General features: G+C 36.2%; 2 protein-coding genes across 2 annotated transcripts; both read right to left on the bottom strand.

Annotated features, from left to right (window-relative positions):
• Positions 1–340: 340 nt before the first annotated feature.
• On the bottom strand, positions 341–1,270 carry LOC132503711 (olfactory receptor 10R2-like). Its single transcript, XM_060120419.1, is given in 3 exon segments — positions 341–473; positions 475–901; positions 904–1,270. Coding segments are annotated over 3 exon segments (924 nt in total). The 5' UTR covers positions 1,268–1,270.
• Positions 1,271–19,294: 18,024 nt separating this feature from the next.
• LOC132483060 (olfactory receptor 10K1-like) lies at positions 19,295–20,199 on the bottom strand. Its single transcript, XM_060088305.1, is given in 2 exon segments — positions 19,295–19,671; positions 19,674–20,199. Coding segments are annotated over 2 exon segments (903 nt in total).
• Between the last annotated feature and the right edge of the window lie 825 nt (positions 20,200–21,024).

The following is a 21,024-nucleotide window of genomic DNA, read 5'->3' as shown; positions in this document are numbered from 1 at the left end:
AAAGAGGACAACCAGAGATTTGGGGCTAACAAGCCAAACATAGGATAAGAGATAATGGTTGTTAGGATCATTTTGAGAACTATCTCTGAAGAAGAAGATAAGTAGGAGAGTTGTCTTTTAATGACAGATGCTCTGATATCTCCCTTAATTTTGCAACAACCTTGTGACAAACATGTTGCTATGTGTGCTTTACTTAAGAGAACATTACAGCCCCACAGTGTCAAACAACTTATCCAAAGCCACACAGTCATACAGGTGAATAGACTTGAAACGTTTATGACTTAAACAATTAGAGACATATTTGAATCAAATTTGTGTGTACTGTTGAAAAATGTTTTAATTATAAAGTCTTAACAGAAAACCCAGTCTTTCCAATCATTTTCTGAATGGCCAGCTGTACATCTTTGTTCCTGAGGCTGTATACCATAGGGTTCAACAGTGGGGTGATGATGTTATAGGTCACCAGCCTGTCTGCCTGTTGTATATTTGGCTGAGGGTCGCAGGTAGACAAAGGAAGCACAGCCATAGTGGACAATGACTACAATGAGATGAGAGGCACAGGGGGAGAATGCTTTTTGCTTGCCTTCAGCTGATGAGATCTTCAGGATAGTAGAGACAATAAATTCATAGGAGATGCAGATGAAGATCAAGGGCACAAGCCCCAAGACCCCACAAATGAAGATGACAGGTTCATTAATGTAGGCTTCAGTGTAGGCGAGATAGCTGACTGGTGAAATATCACAAAAATAATGCTTGACCTTGTTGGAGCCACAGAAAGGGAGGCTAAAGACCAAAGTTGTTCCCAGTAGAGATATTAGGAAACCACTAACAATACAAGTTACTGCCAAGTGCTCACAAACCCTCCAGCTCATGAGAATGGGGTAGTGCAAAGACTGACAGCAGCATAACGATCATAGCCCATCACTCCTAGATGCAAGGAATTGGTGACAGCAAAAACAAAGAAAAAGAACATCTCTGAATCACAACTCATGAAGGAGAGTGTCCTAAGTATGGAGAACAGATTGATAAGCATCTTGGGGAGGATGACAATTGTTTAGAAGGTCTCAGAGGTAGAAAGGATACATATAAAGAAGTACATGGGTGTGTGGAGACTGTGATCCAAGCAGATGACTGAGATGATTGTAATGTTTCCACTCAAGATGATCAAATAGAAGCAGAGAAAGACCACAAAGAGGACAAACTGCAATTCCCCAAGGCTGGAAAAACCCAGCAGGAGGAATTCAGTAACACAGGAGAAATTGGCCATGGAGAGTAGATCCCACGGAATAAAGTCAATATGATCAATTTCAGAGACCTTTAGAAGTGAGAAGTCAAGGGAATTTACCCTTCATAAAGTAGCCAGTCTCATATGGAAGAGAAACAACAGGCATGGGAGGAAAAAAAAGGATTGTAAACTAAGCAAAATTTATCCTAAATTAATATGCACCCACAGTGCTATTTTTCTGCCTATGATTTTAGCACTGAATTTGGGGACAAGTGTTCATATGAAATGTACAGACATTTGCTCAAAGAAAGCCTGTTCTTCAGGCCCCTTCCTTGCAGACTTATATAGTCTCTGCTTAATTTTTTGGTAATTTAATCCTCAAAAAAGCCTTTCTCTACATTAATTATGATTTTAAGTGGTCATAGTTTTATCCACATTACTGATACATATATTTCACAAGCAATACCACCAATGTCTGAAGATCTATGTTCCACCTGCTTTTAATACTTTCTTCATCTAGGTCAATAACCATTGATTTGTCTTTGTGCTGCTTGTCCTTAAAGAACAGAATTCTCTTTTTTTACTAATTATATATCACATTAAAATTGACTACAGTTTTAATGCAATCATTCATTAAAATTAATTTGGCTTAGAACTACAGCTACTGTCTTAGAACTAGTGTTATGAATACTCTACAAACTCTTCTGGGACACCAGGCCCAATTTCCCTTTGCAGAAAATTTGTGGCTAGAATTAATTAGTTTTCCTTCAGCATTCACTGTTTTTCCACTTGGTTATGTATCTTATCCTTGATATACCTGAATTGGAGACCCAACAGACTGTCGCTCCCAGTATCTGTCTCTGGATTCCTGAGCAGTGATGCTCAGATACTTTCCCTGAGGCCTCTGACACAGTTCTTATTGTTGGTACTAGATTATATATTTTTATTTAAAACATTCTTATCCTCTCCAAACTCCAACCCAAATATTTTCCTTTACCTGGATTCTGTATATTAATAAAAAGTTTCCAAAACTTCTTAGTCATCCAAGCTGTAAATTTCTGAGGCATGTTTAAACACATGATAATTCTCATCCTCCACATCCAATCCATTTTTTTTCTGTAATAGTTCTAGAATCCATTTCTTCTGTTCTTCCAGAAATTAGCTCTTACCTGGATTATTACAAGAGCATTATGAATGGACTCCTAGGATTCTATCTCTTCCTACTCTAAGCCACAATTCGCTACAGCAGTAAAGTCTTTCTATAGGGCAAATTCTATCCTATTAACAAAACTAAATGGCCTTCAATTATCTATAAAGTTAAAAAAGCTATATTCTGACTTTCATTCTTGTCTGAAAAGTAATTTCCACTCATAACTTCCACTATATATCTCTTCACATGCACTTTAACATTGAGAAAACTTGAACAATCATGTCCTTTTTCATACTACCCCCTACATCTGGAAATAGTCCATACTTTATGTTTGTCTTCATTTTATTCTTCTTTTAATTGTGCGAATATATTTAAATTCTCAGTTAAAATAACATGTGCACATTGTCGTTCCTACAGCTTCTTAATTGTGCTTTATCACTTTATCTGGGTTTCCTTAGCAATCATTAGAATCTTATTTGCTTTGGCATTAGTATTATAAGTTTATCTTTGACTACACAAATTAACTCACCAGAGACAGAAACTGCATCCCCACACATACCGTAGTGTCTAGTATATACCAAGTACTTGAAAACTTGTTGAAGAACCAAAGTGACCAATGATTCCAGTTTCTCTTCTGAATTATTTCATGACTCCTGGGTAGATGACATTTGATTTCAGGGATTTTTTAACTTTTTCCCTTGATATTAATCTAGCATAAAATATTAACCTTCTGCTTTGACATTTTGTGATGAAAAATCTCTATAATATTATTTTCTAAATGCAGAGACAAATGATCAATTAAAAATTGTTGTCATCCCAAAAAAATATAATTAACTGCTGTATGTTATATATGAAGGTTATTAAGAGAGTAAATCCTAAGAGTTCTCATCACAAGAAAAAATATAATTATTAATACTTTATTTAATTTTTTAATTTTTTTTATTTCTTTAATTTTGTACCTATATGAGATGATGGGTGTTCATTAAACTTACTGTGATAATCATTTCATGATGTATGTAAATCAGATCAGTATGCTGTATACCTTAAACTTACATAGTGTTGCATGTTAATTATATCTCAGTAAAACTGGAAGAAAAAAAGTGCTGCCTTTTCAGTTTCTTTTCTGATTATCAAATGGTTTTCTCCATTACCTCACACTTTTAAATTTTTAATAGCACTTTACTGTTGGTCTTAAAGTCCTTTACAAATAATACAATTTCTATTATTGTTTGATCTTTTGCTTAGATAAAGTTTTAGTAAAATTTTGAAATAGGACTTTTGATATCTTTGAATTGCCTTATCTCTAAACTTTATAAATAAGAAGTATACCCTGTGCTTTTGACCAGAACGAAGACTCCCTTATTATCCCTCCTGGGATATCTTCTCTACATTTCCAACTTCCTGGTCTCCTTTCTTTGAATATTTTCTCTTTTATAGGGTCATCCTCAGAAAAGACAGTGAATAATTACCCAGAGAAAGATGGAATTTCTGAAAGGAAAGAAAGGCCACATTACTCAATGGCTATTCCCTGACCCTCCCCTGCAAACCCCTGTAATACGTCATTTACTTTTTCAAACTTATCCACAGAACTTATGTGGGAACTGAAGCTGCAGAATAAGTTAACTATGGAAAACGTTGACTGTACTTAACCCAGTCTGGAATGCTGCATAAAATATTTGGTAAGTAGCAGATAGTGTTTTTTTTTTGGAAATAGCTATTGATTTATTCATTGACAAATATTTGTGGAGTTTCTGTTACATGCCAGGCACTATGCTAAGTAATGTGGGTAAATAAAAGATGAAATGGCAAGGACCTTGGTTACAAGTAGCTTATAGTCTACTGGAGATAAGATCTTTACACAAAATAGAACATGAATTGTCATTAAAGGAATATGGGAATTCTATACGGGGAAAGATTTGTTACTTACAGATTCTAGGATCTGAGACATCTGCATGGCAGAGAGATGGCAGTTGAAATAAGCTGGGGAGAATATTTTGGATTTGGACATGCAGACATAAGCAGGAAAGAAAATAAAGGCCCTACAGACCATTTCAAGTCATTATACCTTTTATAAAAGAGCCATAGGGAGGCTGCTGCCACAGTCCTTCGGGTGTGCGGACAAACAAGTGGTATTGCTATTTTCTGAATTTGGAAAGGAGGATATTACACATTCAAAGAAAGCTTGGAGAAAATAAAAAGATGGAAAAAGAAAAGGACATATAGGGTAATTAAGTTACCTCTTCAACAAGGGGAAAGAGCAAATTGATTTTTCATTATTTTGCTCAATATTTCTTTATCACTTGTAAGGTAAAGCCAATTTCTTAAGTTGGTTATAAAGGCAACTAATTTTACCCCTTATCTACATTGGCAACCTAAATTTTAATCACACAGGACTTGCACTAAAATACATAGAGTTTTCTATATATGCCTTTGTATTTCAGGACTTCTTGGAGAGAGAGAGAGAGAGAGAGAGAGAGAGAGAAATGTCAGCCTCAAATATCCTCTAACTTTCATCTGTGATCCACTCATTCTTCACACTTTTTAAAGTCACCAGTTATTGAAGTTTCTCTAATCTGTCTAGGAAGAATTTGTTGTTTCTAGTATATTTAAAGCTTAATATATTTAAAGGTTTTTTCATGTGTCTTTATCAAAATACTCAACATGTTACATCCAAATTATTGTCTCCTGATTGTCTCTCCAATAGACCAGACAGCCTCAAGGATAAATACCACAACATATGCCCTGTGAATTCTTAAAACATAACACAATATTTAAATATATGGAATATATGAAAAAGTCTTGATGAATAAATAAATAGCCCATTAATGAATTAATAATGATCTCAGTTCACTTTACAGCAACTTGGTCCCCTTTGCACCACCATGTGCCTCCTAAGTAAAAATACTTTTTATGCTCTCCTTATGTTCCATGTTCTGTATAAATTTTTGTTTTCTTTTTTTCTTATACTGTATCCCCTTATAAAAAATCAAAACTTACCCTGTGGCCCTGCCTTCCTCTTCATCTTGGTCTTTATCTTTATCCTTACATTTTTTTACCATCAAACTGCCCTTTCTATCATTTGATCACATTTTCTATTTTCCACTACTAACAACTAGGGGATAACAGATCACTGGCTCCAGGGAAAACTCAACAATTTTAAAATTTGACATAAAAATAAGTGGATTGTCACTGCTCTTCTCAATAAGGAAATGAGAGTCCCTAAATAAAAATTAAAATTTACATTTTTTTCAAATCGGAGTTGAGTGCCCAGTAACATGCAGGTGTCTTCATTCTCGGACACATCCTGGAATCTTCTATAAGGTTTCTAGATGAAATTTGCCAAAATTATCTTCACTGTCATAATGTCCAAGGGCTCTTCTACCATTTTCTACAAACTCTGGACCATTATAAGAAAACTAGGGCTTCCCTGGTGGCGCAGTTGTTGAGAGTCCGCCTGCTGATGCAGGAGACACGGGTTCGTGCCCTGGTCCGGGAAGATCCCACATGCCGTGGAGCGGCTGGGCCCGTGAGCCATGGCCGCTGAGCCTGCGCATCCAGAGTCTGTGCTCTGCAATGGGAGAGGCCACAACAGTGAGAGGCCCGTGTACTGCAAAAACAAAAAAACAAAAAAGCAAAAAAAAAAAACTATCTACACTGCTCCACACGAAAATTTCACCTGTACCATGGATAGTTTAGGTAAGTCCTCAATGAGTACGACAATGGTCTTCCTTTTTACATTAGCAATGACTTCAATGCCTTGGTTAGTAATTGAAATGTTTATCTCCATAGGGATCTAATTACCACATTTACCCAATGTGTATCCATAATTTCCCCAATTAACAAGTAGAACTATGGTAATACACTATGAGAATTAGTTAGTCAAAGAAAAGACCCTTTCTAATATACTGTGGAAATTAGTTGGTTTCCTCCCAGAAATCCTCTGGGGACTTATTAGAGAGGTGGAGGTTTTCTTGGTTCTATTTGTTAAAACAGACAGGTAATTTGTTAATTACCTCCTTTGAGTATCCCTATCTAATGACTAAATTTTTATTCTTAGCTTTGAGAAAAATATCCATTTCATATTCACATTTCTGAAAGCTAGAAGAGAGGAAGAAAGATACAAAGAATAGAGGACAGAAAATTAGAAGGGCAGAAGCAACATAGGTCTTTCAGACACATGAGAAACGTATTTGTTTCTGGAATATAACATGAGCATGATTGATATTTGTTCAATAAATAAAGAAAGAAAATTTGGGTTCTGGAGTAAGATGTCATAGTGCCCTGTTTTAGGTATTAGCTGAGACTTCTCAGGAGTCTACCTCCTAATTTCACATTACATATTTATTCCCTCTGTCAGTGAGTCCAGACACTTCGGGCTAGAAATGGGGTAATACTAGACACTCATAGATGTCTTTCTCAGGGGCTCGTGTGATCTGCTCTTATATAAATTATATCAGAGATGCTGCAGGCATGAAGAGGAGAAGAAAATTCCAAGGTATTAAGTAAGAATTTGATGACTAGGACTTGGTGGCTTCTCTCTCCTTCAGTTATGTCACAGATTGGGACCATGGCTAGAACTTCAGGAAATCTTTCAGTGAGAAGATTCATCTGAAAGCTATATATTTCCCCTGAATCTGGGTAGGCTGAATGACTATTTGTTCCAATAGATTATAGCAAAATTGATGATATGTTGGTTTATAAACTCTGGTCTCTAGAGCCTGTCAGCTTCTACTTCCTAATTCTTGGAACATCAACTTATTTTTTATATATTGGAGTAGAGTTGATTAACAATGTTGTGTTAATTTCAGGTGTACAGCAAAATGATTCAGTTATACATACACATGTATCAATTCTTTTTCAATTTCTTTTCCCATATAAGTCATTACATTTTATTGAGCTGTGTTCCCTGTGCTATACAATAAGTCCTTGTTGGTTATCTATTTTAAATATAGTAGTATGTAAATGTCAATACCAAATTCCAAATCTATCGCTCTCCCCCAACCCTTAACCCTGGTAACCATAAGTTCATTCTTTAAGTCTGTGAGGCTGTCTCTGTTTTATAAATAAGTTCATTTGTATCATATTTTTTAGATTCTGCATATAAGCAATATCATATGACATTTGTCTTTGTCTGACTTACTTCACTTAGCATGATAATCTCCAGGTCCATCCATGTTGCTACAAATGGCATTATTTCATTATTTTTAATGGCTGAGTAATATTCCATTGTATATATGTACCACAATATACAAGTACAATCTGTACTTCTTTATCCATTCATCTGTCGATGGACATTTGGGTTGCTTCCATGTCTTGGCTATTGTAAACAGCATTGCAGTGAACATTGGGATGCATATATCCTTTCAAACCATGTTTTTCTCTGGATATATGCCCAGGAGTGAGATTGCTGGATCATACAGTAGCTCTATTTTTAGTTTCTTAAGGAATCTCCATACTGTTCTCCACAGTGGCTGTACCAATTTACATTCCCACCAACAGTGTAGGAGGGTTCCTTTTTCTCCACACCCTCTCCAGCATTTATTATTTGTAGATTTTTTTGCTGATGGACATTCTGATCTGTGTGAGGTGATTACTCATTTTAGTTTTGATTTGAATCTGTCTAATAATTAAAGATGTTGAGCATCTTTTCATGTGTCACTTGGCCATATTGGAACATCAACTTTTATTCCCTACACGTATTTTTTAATGAAGTTTATTTGATTTACAATATTATATTAGTTTCAGGTATACAACATAGTGATTCAATTTTATTGTGGATTACACTCCATTTACAATTATTATAAAATATTGGCTATATTCCTTCTGTTGTACAATATATACTGATAGCTTATTTACTTTATACATAGTAAGTTATACCTCTTAATCTCCTACCCCCATCTTGCCCATCCTGCCTTCTCTCTCCCCATTGGTAACCACTAGTTTGTTCTCTATATCTGTGAGTCTCTCTGTTTTGTTATAATCACTTGTTTGTTTTATTTTTTTAGATTCCACATATAAATATAACATGCAATATTTGTCTTTGTCTGACTAATTTCACTAAGCATAATACCCTCCAGGTCCATTCATGTTATTGCAAATGGCAAAATTTCATTATTTTTGTGACAGTAATATTCCCTTGTGTGTATATATATTTATATATATACCTCACATCTTCTTTATCCATTCATCTGTTGATGGACACATAAGTTGCTTCTATAGGTTGGTTTATTATAACTAAACCTGCTGTGAACATTGGGGTGCATATATATTTTTGAATTAATGTTTTCATTTTCTTCAGATATATTCCAAGGAGTGGAATTGTTGGATCATGTGGTAGTTTTATTTTTAGTTTTCTGAGGAATCTCGATAGTGCCTGCACCAATTACATTCCAATAAACAGTGTGCTGGGATACCCTTTTCCCCACATACTTGCCAATTTTTTATTTGTAGACTTTTTGATGATAGTCATTCTGACAGGCGTGAGGTGATATCTCGTGGTTTGGATTTGCATTTCTCTGATTATTAGTGATGTTGAGCACTTTTCATGTGCCTGTTTGTCATCTGTATGTCTTCTTTGGAAAAATGTCTATTCAGGTCTTCTGCCCATTTTTTTTTTAATTTTAAAAATCCATCCTTTCCTTTACTTTGTTCTCTTAAGAGGTAACCAATATGGACTATGTGATGTGTATTTTTATTACAAAAGTGAGAGTATATGATATATTTATTTTCTACTTGGTTTGCCTCATCCTTTTTTTTTTATTTTACAAATTTAATCAGTTATACATATACATATGTTCCCATATCCCCTCCCTTTTGCGTCTCCCTCCCACCCTCCCTATCCCACCCCTCCAGGCGGTCACAAAGAACCGAGCTGATCTCCCTGTGCTATGCGGCTGCTTCCCACTAGCTATCTACATTACGTTTGGTAGTGTATATATGTCCATGCCGCTCTTTCACTTTGTCACAGCTTACCCTTCCCCCTCCCCATATCCTCAAGTCCATGCTCTAGTAGGTCTGTGTCTTTATTCCTGTCTTACCCCTATGTTCTTGATGACATTTTTTTTTCTTAAATTCCATATATATGTGTCAGCATACAGTATTTGTCTTTCTCTTTCTGACTTACTTCACTCTGTATGACAGACTCTAGGTCCATCCACCTCATTACAAATAGCTCAATTTCATTTCTTTTTATGGCTGAGTAATATTCCATTGCATATATGTGCCACATCTTCTTTACCCATTCATCCGATGATGGACACTTAGGTTGTTTCCATCTCCGGGCTATTGTAAATAGGGCTGCTATGAACATTTTGGTACATGTCTCTTTTTGAATTATGGTTTTCTCAGGGTATATGCCCAGTAGTGGGATTGCTGGGTCATATGGTAGTTCTATTTGTAGTTTTTTAAGGAACCTCCATACTGTTCTCCATAGCGGCTGTACCAATTCACATTCCCACCAGCAGTGCAAGAGTGTTCCCTTTTTTCCACACCCTCTCCAGCAGTTATTGTTTCTAGATTTTTTGATGATGGCCATTCTGACTGGTGTGAGATGATATCTCATTGTAGTTTTGATTTGCATTTCTCTAATGAGTAAAGATGTTGAGCATCCTTTCATGTGTTTGTTGGCTGTCTGTATATCTTCTGTGGAGAAATGTCTATTTAGGTCTTCTGCCCATTTTTGGATTGGGTTGTTTGTTTTTTTGTTATTGAGCTGCATGAGCTGCTTATAAATTTTGGAGATTAATCCTTTGTCATTTGCTTCATTTGCAAATATTTTCTCCCATTCTGAGGGTTGTCTTTTCATCTTGTTTATGGTTTCCTTTGCTGTGCAAAAGCTTTGAAGTTTCATTAGGTCCCATGTGTTTATTTTTGTTTTTATTTCCAGTTCTCTAGGAGGTGGGTCAAAAAGGATCTTGCTGTGATTTATGTCATAGAGTGTTCTGCCTATGTTTTCCTCTAAGAGTTTGATAGTGTCTGGCCTTACATTTAGGTCTTTAATCCATTTTGAGCTTATTTTTGTGTATGGTGTTAGGGAGTGATCTAATCTCATACTTTTACATGTCCCTGTCCAGTTTTCCCAGCACCACTTATTGAAGAGACTGTCCTTTCTCCACTGTACATTCCTGCCTCCTTTATCAAAGATAAGGTGACCATATGTCCGTGGGTTTATCTCTGGGCTTTCTATCCTGTTCCATTGATCTATCTTTCTGTTTTTGTGCCAGTACCATACTGTCTTGATTACTGTAGCTTTGTAGTATAGTCTGAAGTCAGGGAACCTGATTCCTCCAGCTCCATTTTTCGTTCTCAAGATTGCTTTGGTTATTCGGGGTCTTTTGTGTTTCCATACAAATTGTGAAATTTTTTGTTCTAGTTCTGTGAAAAATGCCATTGGTAGTTTGATAGGTATTGCATTGAATCTGTAGATTGCTTTGGGTAGTAGAGTCATTTTCACAATGTTGATTCTTCCAATCCAAGAACATGGTACATCTCTCCATCTATTTGTATCATCTTTAATTTCTTTCATCAGTGTCTTATAATTTTCTGCATACAGGTCTTTTGTCTCCTTAGGTAGGTTTATTCCTAGATATTTTATTCTTTTTGTTGCAATGATAAATGGGAGTGTTTCCTTGATTTCACTTTCAGATTTTTCATCATTAGTATATAGGAACGCCAGAGATTTCTGTGCATTAATTTTGTATCCTGCAACTTTACCAAATTCATTGATTAGCTCTAGTAGTTTTCTGGTAGCATCTTTAGGATTCTCTATGTATAGTATCATGTCATCTGCAAACAAGGACAGCTTTACTTCTTCTTTTCCGATTTGGATTCCTTTTATTTCCTTTTCTTCTCTGATTGCTGTGGCTAAAACTTCCAAAACTATGTTGAATAAGAGTGGTGAGAGTGGGCAACCTTGTCTTGTTCCTGATCTTAGTGCAAATGGTTTCAGTTTTTCACCATTGAGGACGATGCTGGCTGTGGGTTTGTCATATATGGCCTTTATTATGTTGAGGAAAGTTCCCTCTATGCCTACTTTCTGCAGGGTTTTTATCATAAATGGGTGTTGAATTTTGTCAAAAGCTTTCTCTGCATCTAGTGAGATGATCATATGGTTTTTCTCCTTCAGTTTGTTAATATGGTGTATCACATTGATTGATTTGCGTATATTGAAGAATCCTTGCATTCCTGGAATAAACCCCACTTGATCATGGCGTATGATCCTTTTAATGTGCTGTTGGATTCTGTTTGCTAGTATTTTGTTGAGGATTTTTGCATCTATGTTCATCAGTGATATTGGCCTGTAGTTTTCTTTCTTTGTGACATACTTGTCTGGTTTTGGTATTAAGGTTATGGTGGTCTCGTAGAATGAGTTTGGGAGTGTTCCTCCCTCTGCTATATTTTGGAAGAGTTTGAGAAGGATAGGTGTTAGCTCTTCTCTAAATGCTTGAGAGAATTTGCCTGTGAAGCCATCTGGTCCTGGGCTTTTGTTTGTTGGAAGATTTTTTATCACAGTTTCAATTTCAGTGCTTGTGATTGGTCTGTTCATATTTTCTATTTCTTCCTTACTCAGTCTTGGCAGGTTGTGCATTTCTAAGAATTTGTCCATTTCTTCCAGGTTGTCCATTTTATTGGCATAGAGTTGCTTGTAGTAATCTCTCATGATCTTTTGTATTTCTGCAGTGTGAGTTGTTACTTCTCCTTTTTCATTTCTAATTCTATTGATTTGAGTCTTCTCCCTTTTTTTCTTGATGAGTCTGGCTAATGGTTTATCAATTTTGTTTATCTTCTCAAAGAACCAGCTTTTAGTTTTATTGATCTTTGCTATCGTTTCCTTCATTTCTTTTTCATTTATTTCTGATCTGATTTTTATGATTTCTTTCCTTCTGCTAACTTTGGGATGTTTTTGTTCTTCTTTCTCTAATTGCTTTAGGTGCAAGGTTAGGTTGTTTATTCTAGATGTTTCCTGTTTCTTAAGGTGGGATTGTATTGCCATAAACTTCCCTCTTAGAACTGCTTCTGCTGCATCCCATAGGTTTTGGGTCGTCGTGTCTCCATTGTCATTTGTTTCTAGGTATTTTTTAATTTCCTCTTTGATTTCTTCAGTGATCACTTCGTGATTAAGTAGTGTATTGTTTAGCCTCCATGTGTTTGTATGTTTTACAGCTCTTTTCCTGTAATTGATATCTAGTCTCATAGCATTGTGGTCGGAAAAGATACTTGATACAATTTCAATTTTCTTAAATTTACCAAGGCTTGATTTGTGACCCACGATATGATCTATCCTGGAGAATGTTCCATGAGCACTTGAGGAAAATGTGTATTCTGTTGTTTTTGGATGGAATGTCCTATAAATATCAATTAAGTCCATCTTGTTTAATGTATCATTTAAAGCTTGTGTTTCCTTATTTATTTTCATTTTGGATGACCTGTCCATTGGTGAAAGTGGGGTGTTAAAGTCCCCAACTATGATTGTGTTCCTGTCGATTTCTCCTTTTATGACTGTTAATATTTCCCTTATGTATTGAGGTGCTCCTATGTTTGGTGCATAAATATTTACAATTGTTATATCTTCTTCTTGGATTGATCCCTTGATCATTATGTAGTGTCCTTCTTTGTCTCTTCTAGTAGTCTTTATTTTAAAGTCTATTTTGTCTGATATGAGAATTGCTACTCCAGCTTTTTTTGGTTTCCATTTGCATGGAATATCTTTTTCCATCCCCTTACTTTCAGTCTGTATGTGTCTCTAGGTCTGAAGTGGGTCTCTTGTAGACAGCATATATATGGGTCTTGTTTTTGTATCCATTCAGCCAGTCTGTGTCTTTTGGTGGGAGCATTTAGTCCATTTACATTTAAGGTAATTATTGATATGTATGTTCCTTTTCCCATTTTCTTAATTGTTTTGGGTTCGTTATTGTAGTTCTTTTCCTTCTGTTGTGTTTCTTGCCTAGGGAAGTTCCTTTAGCATTTGTTGTTTCTGCCCATTTTTTAATCTTTTTTTATATTGAGTTGATTATATATTTTGGATATTAACCCCTTATTGGTCACGTCATTTGCACATATTTTCTCCCATTCAGTAGGGAAAACATTTTGTCAATGGTTTACTTTTCCGTGTAAAAGCTTTTACGTTTAGTTAGGTCCCATTCGTTTATTTTTGCTTTTGTTTCTTTTGCTATAGGAGACAGATCCAAAAATATATATTGCTACATTTTCTGTCAAAGCATATTCTACCTATATTTTTTTTCGGGAAGTTTTATGGTTTCCAGTCTTATATTTAGTTTTTAATCAATTTTGAGTTTATTTTGGTATAGTATGAGAAAATGTTCTAATCTCTTTCTTTTACATGTAGCCATCTAGTTTTCCCAGTGCCACTAATTGAAGAGGCTGTCTTTTGTTCATTGTATATTCTTGCTTCCTTTATTGTAGATTAATTGATCATAGGTATATAGGTATATTTCTGTGATCTCTATTCTGTTCCATTGATATATGTGTCTGTTTTTGTGCCAGTACCATACTGTTTTGATGACTATAACTTTGTAGTATGGTCTGAAGTCAGGGAGTGTGATACCTCCAGCTTTGTTCTTTTATCTCAAGATTGTTTTGGCTATTTAGGGTCTTTTGTGGTTCCATATAAATTTTAGGATTATTTGTTTTACTTGTGAAAATGTCATGAATATTTTGTTAGGAATTGTATTGAATCTGTAGATTGCCTTCAGTAGTATGGACATTTTAATAATATTAATTGTTCCAATCCATGAACACAGGATATCTTTCCATTTCATTGTATCTTCTTCAATTCCTTTCATCATTGTTTTACAGTATTCAGAGTACAGATCTTTCACATTTTGGTTTAGTTTATTCCTATTTATTTTATTCTTTTTGATGTGGTTTTAAACAGAATTGTTTTCTTGCTTTCCCTTTCTGACAGCTTATTACTAGTGTATAGAAAATCAACAAATTTCAGTGTATTAATCTTGTATCCTGCAACTTTACTGAATTCATTTATTAGGTCAAATATTTTTTGTGGAGACTTTAGGGCTTCCTATATATAGTATCATGTCAACTGAAAATAGTGGCAATTTACCTCTTCTCTTCTAATTTGGACGACTTTTATTTCTTTTTGTTGCCTGGCTGCTGTGGCTAGAACTTCTGACATTATGTTAAATTGAAGTGGTGAGGCTGGAAATCGTTGTCTTGTTCCTAATTTTAGAAGAAAAGCTTTCAGCATTTTACCACTGAGTATTATGTTAGCTGTGGGTTTGTCATAAATGGCCTTTATTATGTTAAGATATGTTCCCTATATACCAACTTCAATAAGAATTTTACAGTTTTATCATGAATAAATATTAATTTTTTTCAAATCCTTTCTCTTCATCTATTAAGATGATCATGTGATTTTTACCCTTCCTTTTTGTTAAAATGGTGTATTACATTGATTGATTTGCAGATATTGAACCATCCTTGTATCCCTGGAATAAATCCCACTTGATCATGGTGTATGATCCTGTTTATATATTGTTGAATTAGATTTGCTAAATTTTGTTGGGGATTTTTGCATCTACATTCATCAGAGACACTGGTTGGATTTTCTTTATTTCTGGTTTTGGTACCAGGGTAATAAGGGTCCCATATCATAAAATTGGGGATGTTCCATCCTCTGCAATTTGGGGGAATAGTTTGATAATAGGCCTTAGCTCTTCTTTATGTGTTTGATAGAATTTGCCCTGTGAGCCACCTTGTCCTGGACTTCTGTATGCTGGGAGTTTTTTGTTTTGTTTTGTTTTGTTTTACAAATTCAATTTCACTTCTAATGATAAGTCTGTTTAGATTGTATATTTCTTCCTGATTCAGTCTTGAGAGATGTATATTTCTAGAAATTTATCCAGTTTTTTTAGGTTAGCCCATTTGATGTCATTTAACTGTTTGTAATATTCTCACGATTTGTTCATATCTCTGTGACATCAGCTGTTATTTCTCTTCTTTCAAATTTTATTTTGTTTATTTGGGTCTTCTCTCTTTTTTCTTGTTGAGCTTGGCTTATAATTTTTTTTAATCTTTTCAAAAAACAAGCTTTTGGTTTCATTTATCTTTTCTTTTTTTTGGTCTCTATTTAATTTATTTTCTCTCTTATCTTTATTATCCTTCCTTCTGCTGACTGACTGTGGCTTTGTTTGCTCTTCTTTTTCTAATTCCCTTAAGTGGTATATTAGGTAGTTTTTTTGAAATTTTTATTCTTTCTTGAGGTAGGACTGTATCACTATAAACTTTCCTCTAAAATTGTTTTTGTTGCATCCCTTAGATTTTGGAATGTGTGTTTTTATTTTCATTTGTTTTGTGGTATTTTCTGATTTCTTCTTTGATTTCTTCACTGACCCACTGGGTCTTTAGTAGTATGTTGTTTTGTCTCTACACGTTTGTGTTTTTCCCATTTTTCTTACCATAACTTATTTCTACTATCATACTATTAGAACCAGAAAAAAGTACTTGATATAATTTCTGTCCCCTTCAATTTGCTGAGACTTGTTTTGTGGCCTAGTATTTGATCTATACTGGAGCATGTTCCCTGTACACTTGGGGATGAGTTTGGATGGAATATCCTGTGTATATCTATTACATTTAACTGATTTGGCCTGAGTAAGGGCATAGGCTGGGGCTGTCCCAACATCAGTCAGAATTCTGACTACTTCTGATCTGCTGCTCCCATGAATGCCATAATGTCTGCCAGAACCCAGTTTGAATGCTGTGTTGGGTCTGAGCTGTCTCTATCCCCTGAAACTGTGCCCTCTCCTCTGCTGCAGCACCTTCATCCTAGTGTGGAGCTGTGTTGCAGAGCAAGAGGGACCAGAGCAGGGCTGAGGTGAGCACTAGGGTGGTTGTGGAAAACTGGCCGGAGTTCTGGGCATCTTCACTCTGCTTCTTCCACCTTGTTTTGGGTGTAAGCAAGCATGTACATGCTCTTCATGAGAAGGGTCTAGGTTCTACAACCCTGCTGTCAGTCCTCATGGTTTTCAAACCAACTAAGGGATCTCGTCCTCCTGGTGTCAGAGCTCAGGGATGTGGCATCCAATATGTGGTTCAGACTTATTCTGAGCCTGTGTAATCTACCTCTTTTTCTGTGTCCCCTCCGAGGGGTGAATGTCCCAACCTGATCACTTCTCTTCCCTCCCTACCCAACCCTGTGTAGATCTTTCTTACAGTCTTGGTTGTATAAGAGTCTTTCTGCTAGCCTCCAGTTTTCACTGAGAATTGTTCCACATGTATCTGTATTTTTGATGTGTGGGTGGAGCAATGTGAGCTTGGTGTCCTCCTACTCTGCCATCTTGATATCCTACTCTAGCCACCATGCAAGCCCAAGCAGTACTTATAAAATCCATGTGGTAATAAACCAAGACTCAATAGCCCCAGATTTGCACACAGCCAACATTTAACATGAACTAATGAGCCACATAAGTGACCAGTTTTGGAAATGGCCCTTCAGCCCTAGTTGGGCCAACCAAGGTGACCTCACAAAAAGTAGATACAAGCTGTCCCATGAAGCCCTGCCAAAATTGTGGATTTGTGTGTAAAATAAATAACTGCTGTTATCTTAGCTAAACTACAGGGTAGTTTGTTAAATGGAAATAAATAACTAGAACAGAATTTGGTATCTAAAGTCAGGGTGCTATTATAATTAAAACTTTAAAAATATGGCACTGAGTTTGGACTTGATGGTAGGAAAATCTGTAAAGCCTTAAGGAATCTATCACTGAAAGGTGTAAGAGCCTTGAGGCCACTGTTGGTAAGCATTTGAAGGACAGAGAGGAAGCTGTTATTATAATTTGGTAAAAGGGGACATTTACGTGCTTTCTTGGAAAGTTTGCATTACTATAGCCTGGAACACAGAAAAATCACTTATTAAACTCATGAGAAATTTCTAGGAAGATTATAGAAAGTTCCAATCAATGATAACATATGAGAAGAAAGAAATGAACAAAATAAGATGTCGTTAAGCTTCTGAGAAAAATTTAGAAGAACTATAAAGAATCCAGAACTTCCTGGGTTTGAAAATAAAGCTTTTCCCATCCAATCCCCAATATCTCCCAGCAAAGATTCTGAAAGTAAGAAACGGCTTCAAGGGAAAGATTAAACTCAAGGTGCTTTAGGAAACTATTGCCTCAGGGTAAAGATCTCAAGAATGTCACTATAAGACTGTAAGACTTTGTGTTAGAGCTCGGAAATATTTAAGTTTATGCCAAGTAAGTTTTAGACTTTTAATTCCATGTTGTCTGAAATAGAAATTTGTGGAAGTGCCTTTCTTTACAGGAATCCAAATGTATGGTTTATCCTTTGAGTGATGTTATTAGTATTAAGATTGGATTTATACAGATGTCTTCATGTTACCTCATTCCATCCCTTTGTGAACAAAGGCATAATTTGGTGTAATGACTAAACAGATTTGGTCAAGGAGAGCACAGCTGTTGAGCATGGATAAGCAAAATTACTCCCATAGAAATAAAATAGAATTGGGGGATGTTGGTGTTTGACTTCCCACCCTTCTCCTGAAGGAAAAATTCCTTTATATCTCAGAATAGTTTCAATAAAGAATATTGAAGAAAACCAAACCGTGTTGACAAGCTTGTGTTTAATATAAAATCTGTGCCTTCAGGAAATACAGATTCATTATATTAAAAGCAACCTTGTCGACCCTGTTCCTGGTACTGTACCTGGAACTAAAGAGAAGTTTGTGTTATGAATAGCCTTCCTTATTCTGCCATCTTCTGCTGCCAAGCTGGCTCAGCCACCTTCATGTCCTGTCTTGGTGAATGTCAACTCATCCACGTAGGCAGCCACACACCTGAACGTGACTTCACCACTCTTTTTTTAAAAAAATTATTCTTCCAGAGAAGAAACAGCAAGTGAGAAAACATGGCAGACTACAGAATCATGTTACTTTGAGGACCAGCAAATAGTGGATTATCTTCAGAAGGCACAACAAGGTGCATATGAGAAGTGGATAGTAATAATGTTAGAAATAATAATGTCACAGAGGTGGCGGGGACTAGGTGATAAATCCTTGGCTTCATCCTCTATGGAAAGAGGAGTCACTGAAGAACTTTTTCATGGATTTTCTGGACATTAGGGAAGTCTTGCTTTTCACCCTATTAATATTAACTCTACCCTTTTGCTAGATTACTTGAGATACTTCAGCAATCATTCCATGTTAGCAGCTGCCTTGAGGAGAATAAATAGGTATGATATTCAGGGAATGAATTTGGGGCCTATGACAGGATAATATTAGAAGGGCATATATATATATATATATATATATATATATATATATATATATATGAAGGAAACTCCATAATAAAGTTACAGTCTCAAACAAGGAAAGGACAAAGCAATCCCAAGTAAAGGTAAAGCCATTTCAATATGTAGATTTGGTGGTGGTGGTGGGGAATCAGGGACCAAAAAGGGACACTAAGTTTGCTGTAGAATGGAGGGGACCAAGGTTGCCTGTTTTCTTCTGTAAAGGAAGAACTAATATCAGGAGGGGTAGGAATAGATAGTCATATATTCTTCTGTTCCTTTGAACCAGACAGCTTTGGTGCATCTTTGCTCTCATCAATGGATTTATTTGTTTCTGAATAATAAATTTTTACAGCAGTAAATGTGATGAAATTTATTCTAGAAATGAGTAATCTTTTCACATGTCTACATAGCCTTCTTAGAGTATTACTCATGGCAGAAAGCCAGAATGTCTTATCATCTTTCAGCCTCATTCTCTTCATATGAAAAACGTCTTTACATTACAGCATGTTCTACATTTAAATGAGAAAATATTTGAAAGCACACATTTTACTTGGCACATAAAAGGCATACAATTAACTGAACAGTTATTAACTGCCTCTTTAATTAACAGGGTACGAAGTCTGGACCATTGTTCTTCAAACGGCTGATTTGAATTCCTTATCCCTCAGACTGTAAACCATTGGATTGAACAATGGAGTGAGGATGGTATAAGACACAGATATGAGGATGTCTTGACTTGAAGAGTAATGGGATTTGGGCCTTAAGTAGATGAAAGAGGCACAACCATAACGAACAGTTACCACAATGAGATGGGAGGCACAAGTAGAGAAAGCTTTGTATCTTCCAACAGAGGATGGGATTTTTAGAATGGCAGAGATGATACGGATATAGGAAACCAGGATAAGTAACAGTGGAATAATCAAGGCAAACACACCAAGCATGAATATGACCAACTGACTGAGGCGAGAGGGATGAGATGCCAGCTTGAGAACAGGAGAAATGTCACAGAAAAGTGGTGTAGTTGGTTGGAGGAGTGGAATGGCAAGTGAAGTACCAGGGAGGTGGTGACCAGTGAGACAGTGAAGCCACAGGCACAGGCAGCAGCCACAAGTCCCACACACACCCCATAACCCATGAGCACTGTGTACTGCAGAGGGTTACAGATGGCCACATAATGATCATAACCCATGACTGCCAGCAGGAAGGAGTGAGAGCAACCTAGAAAGAGGAAGGTAAACATCTGGATAGAACAGCCCAAGAAGGAGATGGTCTTCTTCTGGGCCAGCAGGTCAACCAGCATCTTGGGTACAAGGATGAAAGTGTAGCAAGTTTCAAAACAGGAGAGTACAGCAAGGAAGAAGTACATAGGTGTATGGAGGGCTCTGTCCAGGACAATGGTGGAAACGATGATGGCATTTGTGCCCAGGATGAAAAGATAGATGAGCAGGAAGACAATGAAGAGCAGCCGCTGCAGCCCAGCCAGAGATGAGAAGCCAAGGAAGACAAACTCTCTCACCAAGGTCTCATTAACCCATTCCATGGTCACGTTATTAGGAGAGCCAGAGTCAGAGTCAGAGGCCAGGATCCAGGGAGGGAGAAATATACACGGGGAAGTCAGCACAAAGCCTACAGGTGGCAGGCATTTCCAGATGTTTGGTGGAACTCTTTCATTTTCTCCAAAAATACCTGCCAAAATAAGAATTAAGGTTAAATATGGAACAAAACAACTGATGACCAATTAGAGGCCTTTTTTCCAAGACCAAGAACATGTTATCTCTCTAGCTAAGGATTAAGGAAGTATCTGGTTTTTCTCCCCTTGTATCTTACTTATGGATTATTGTGTTTTCCTTTGCTCACTACAAGCTTAAGGAAAACAGCTCTCCAAAAGTGAAAAATATGGTAAACTTCAGCTATCTGAACTTGATCAGAAAGTGGAATGAAAGAATGAGTAATGTTCAGACACAGCAGGTGAATTTCAGTTTATCCAACCACAAATGGGGAAGGAAAAGAAGAACTAGATTATCTCTGAGCAAAACTGTGAGGGGATTTATGTTTATTGACAACTTATTATATGATAAGATATGTGGTTAGTATATCATATACCTTATGTCAAGTACTCATTGTAACAATTTTATGTCAATAGGCAAAACAATATGAAAAAAAGAAAAAAAACTTTAGTTTTCAGACCAGTTAGAAACATTACTGGAAGTTCCACAAACTAGAGCACTGAGCCAAGGGTGGAACAGAAGATAACATTAGTTTAAAGAAAATTTTCTCCTTTTTTTAGAAAGAGAAGAATCATCATACTGTTAGAAAGAATCTCATCTACTTTGTGGTATTTAAAACACACTTCACTTTTCCTGTT

This window comes from Mesoplodon densirostris, chromosome 2 (assembly GCF_025265405.1).
Source record: "Mesoplodon densirostris isolate mMesDen1 chromosome 2, mMesDen1 primary haplotype, whole genome shotgun sequence".
In the NCBI taxonomy this organism is placed as follows: domain Eukaryota; kingdom Metazoa; phylum Chordata; class Mammalia; order Artiodactyla; family Ziphiidae; genus Mesoplodon; species Mesoplodon densirostris.
Note: the sequence above shows the minus strand (reverse complement) of the source record. Positions and strands in the feature narration are given on the sequence as shown.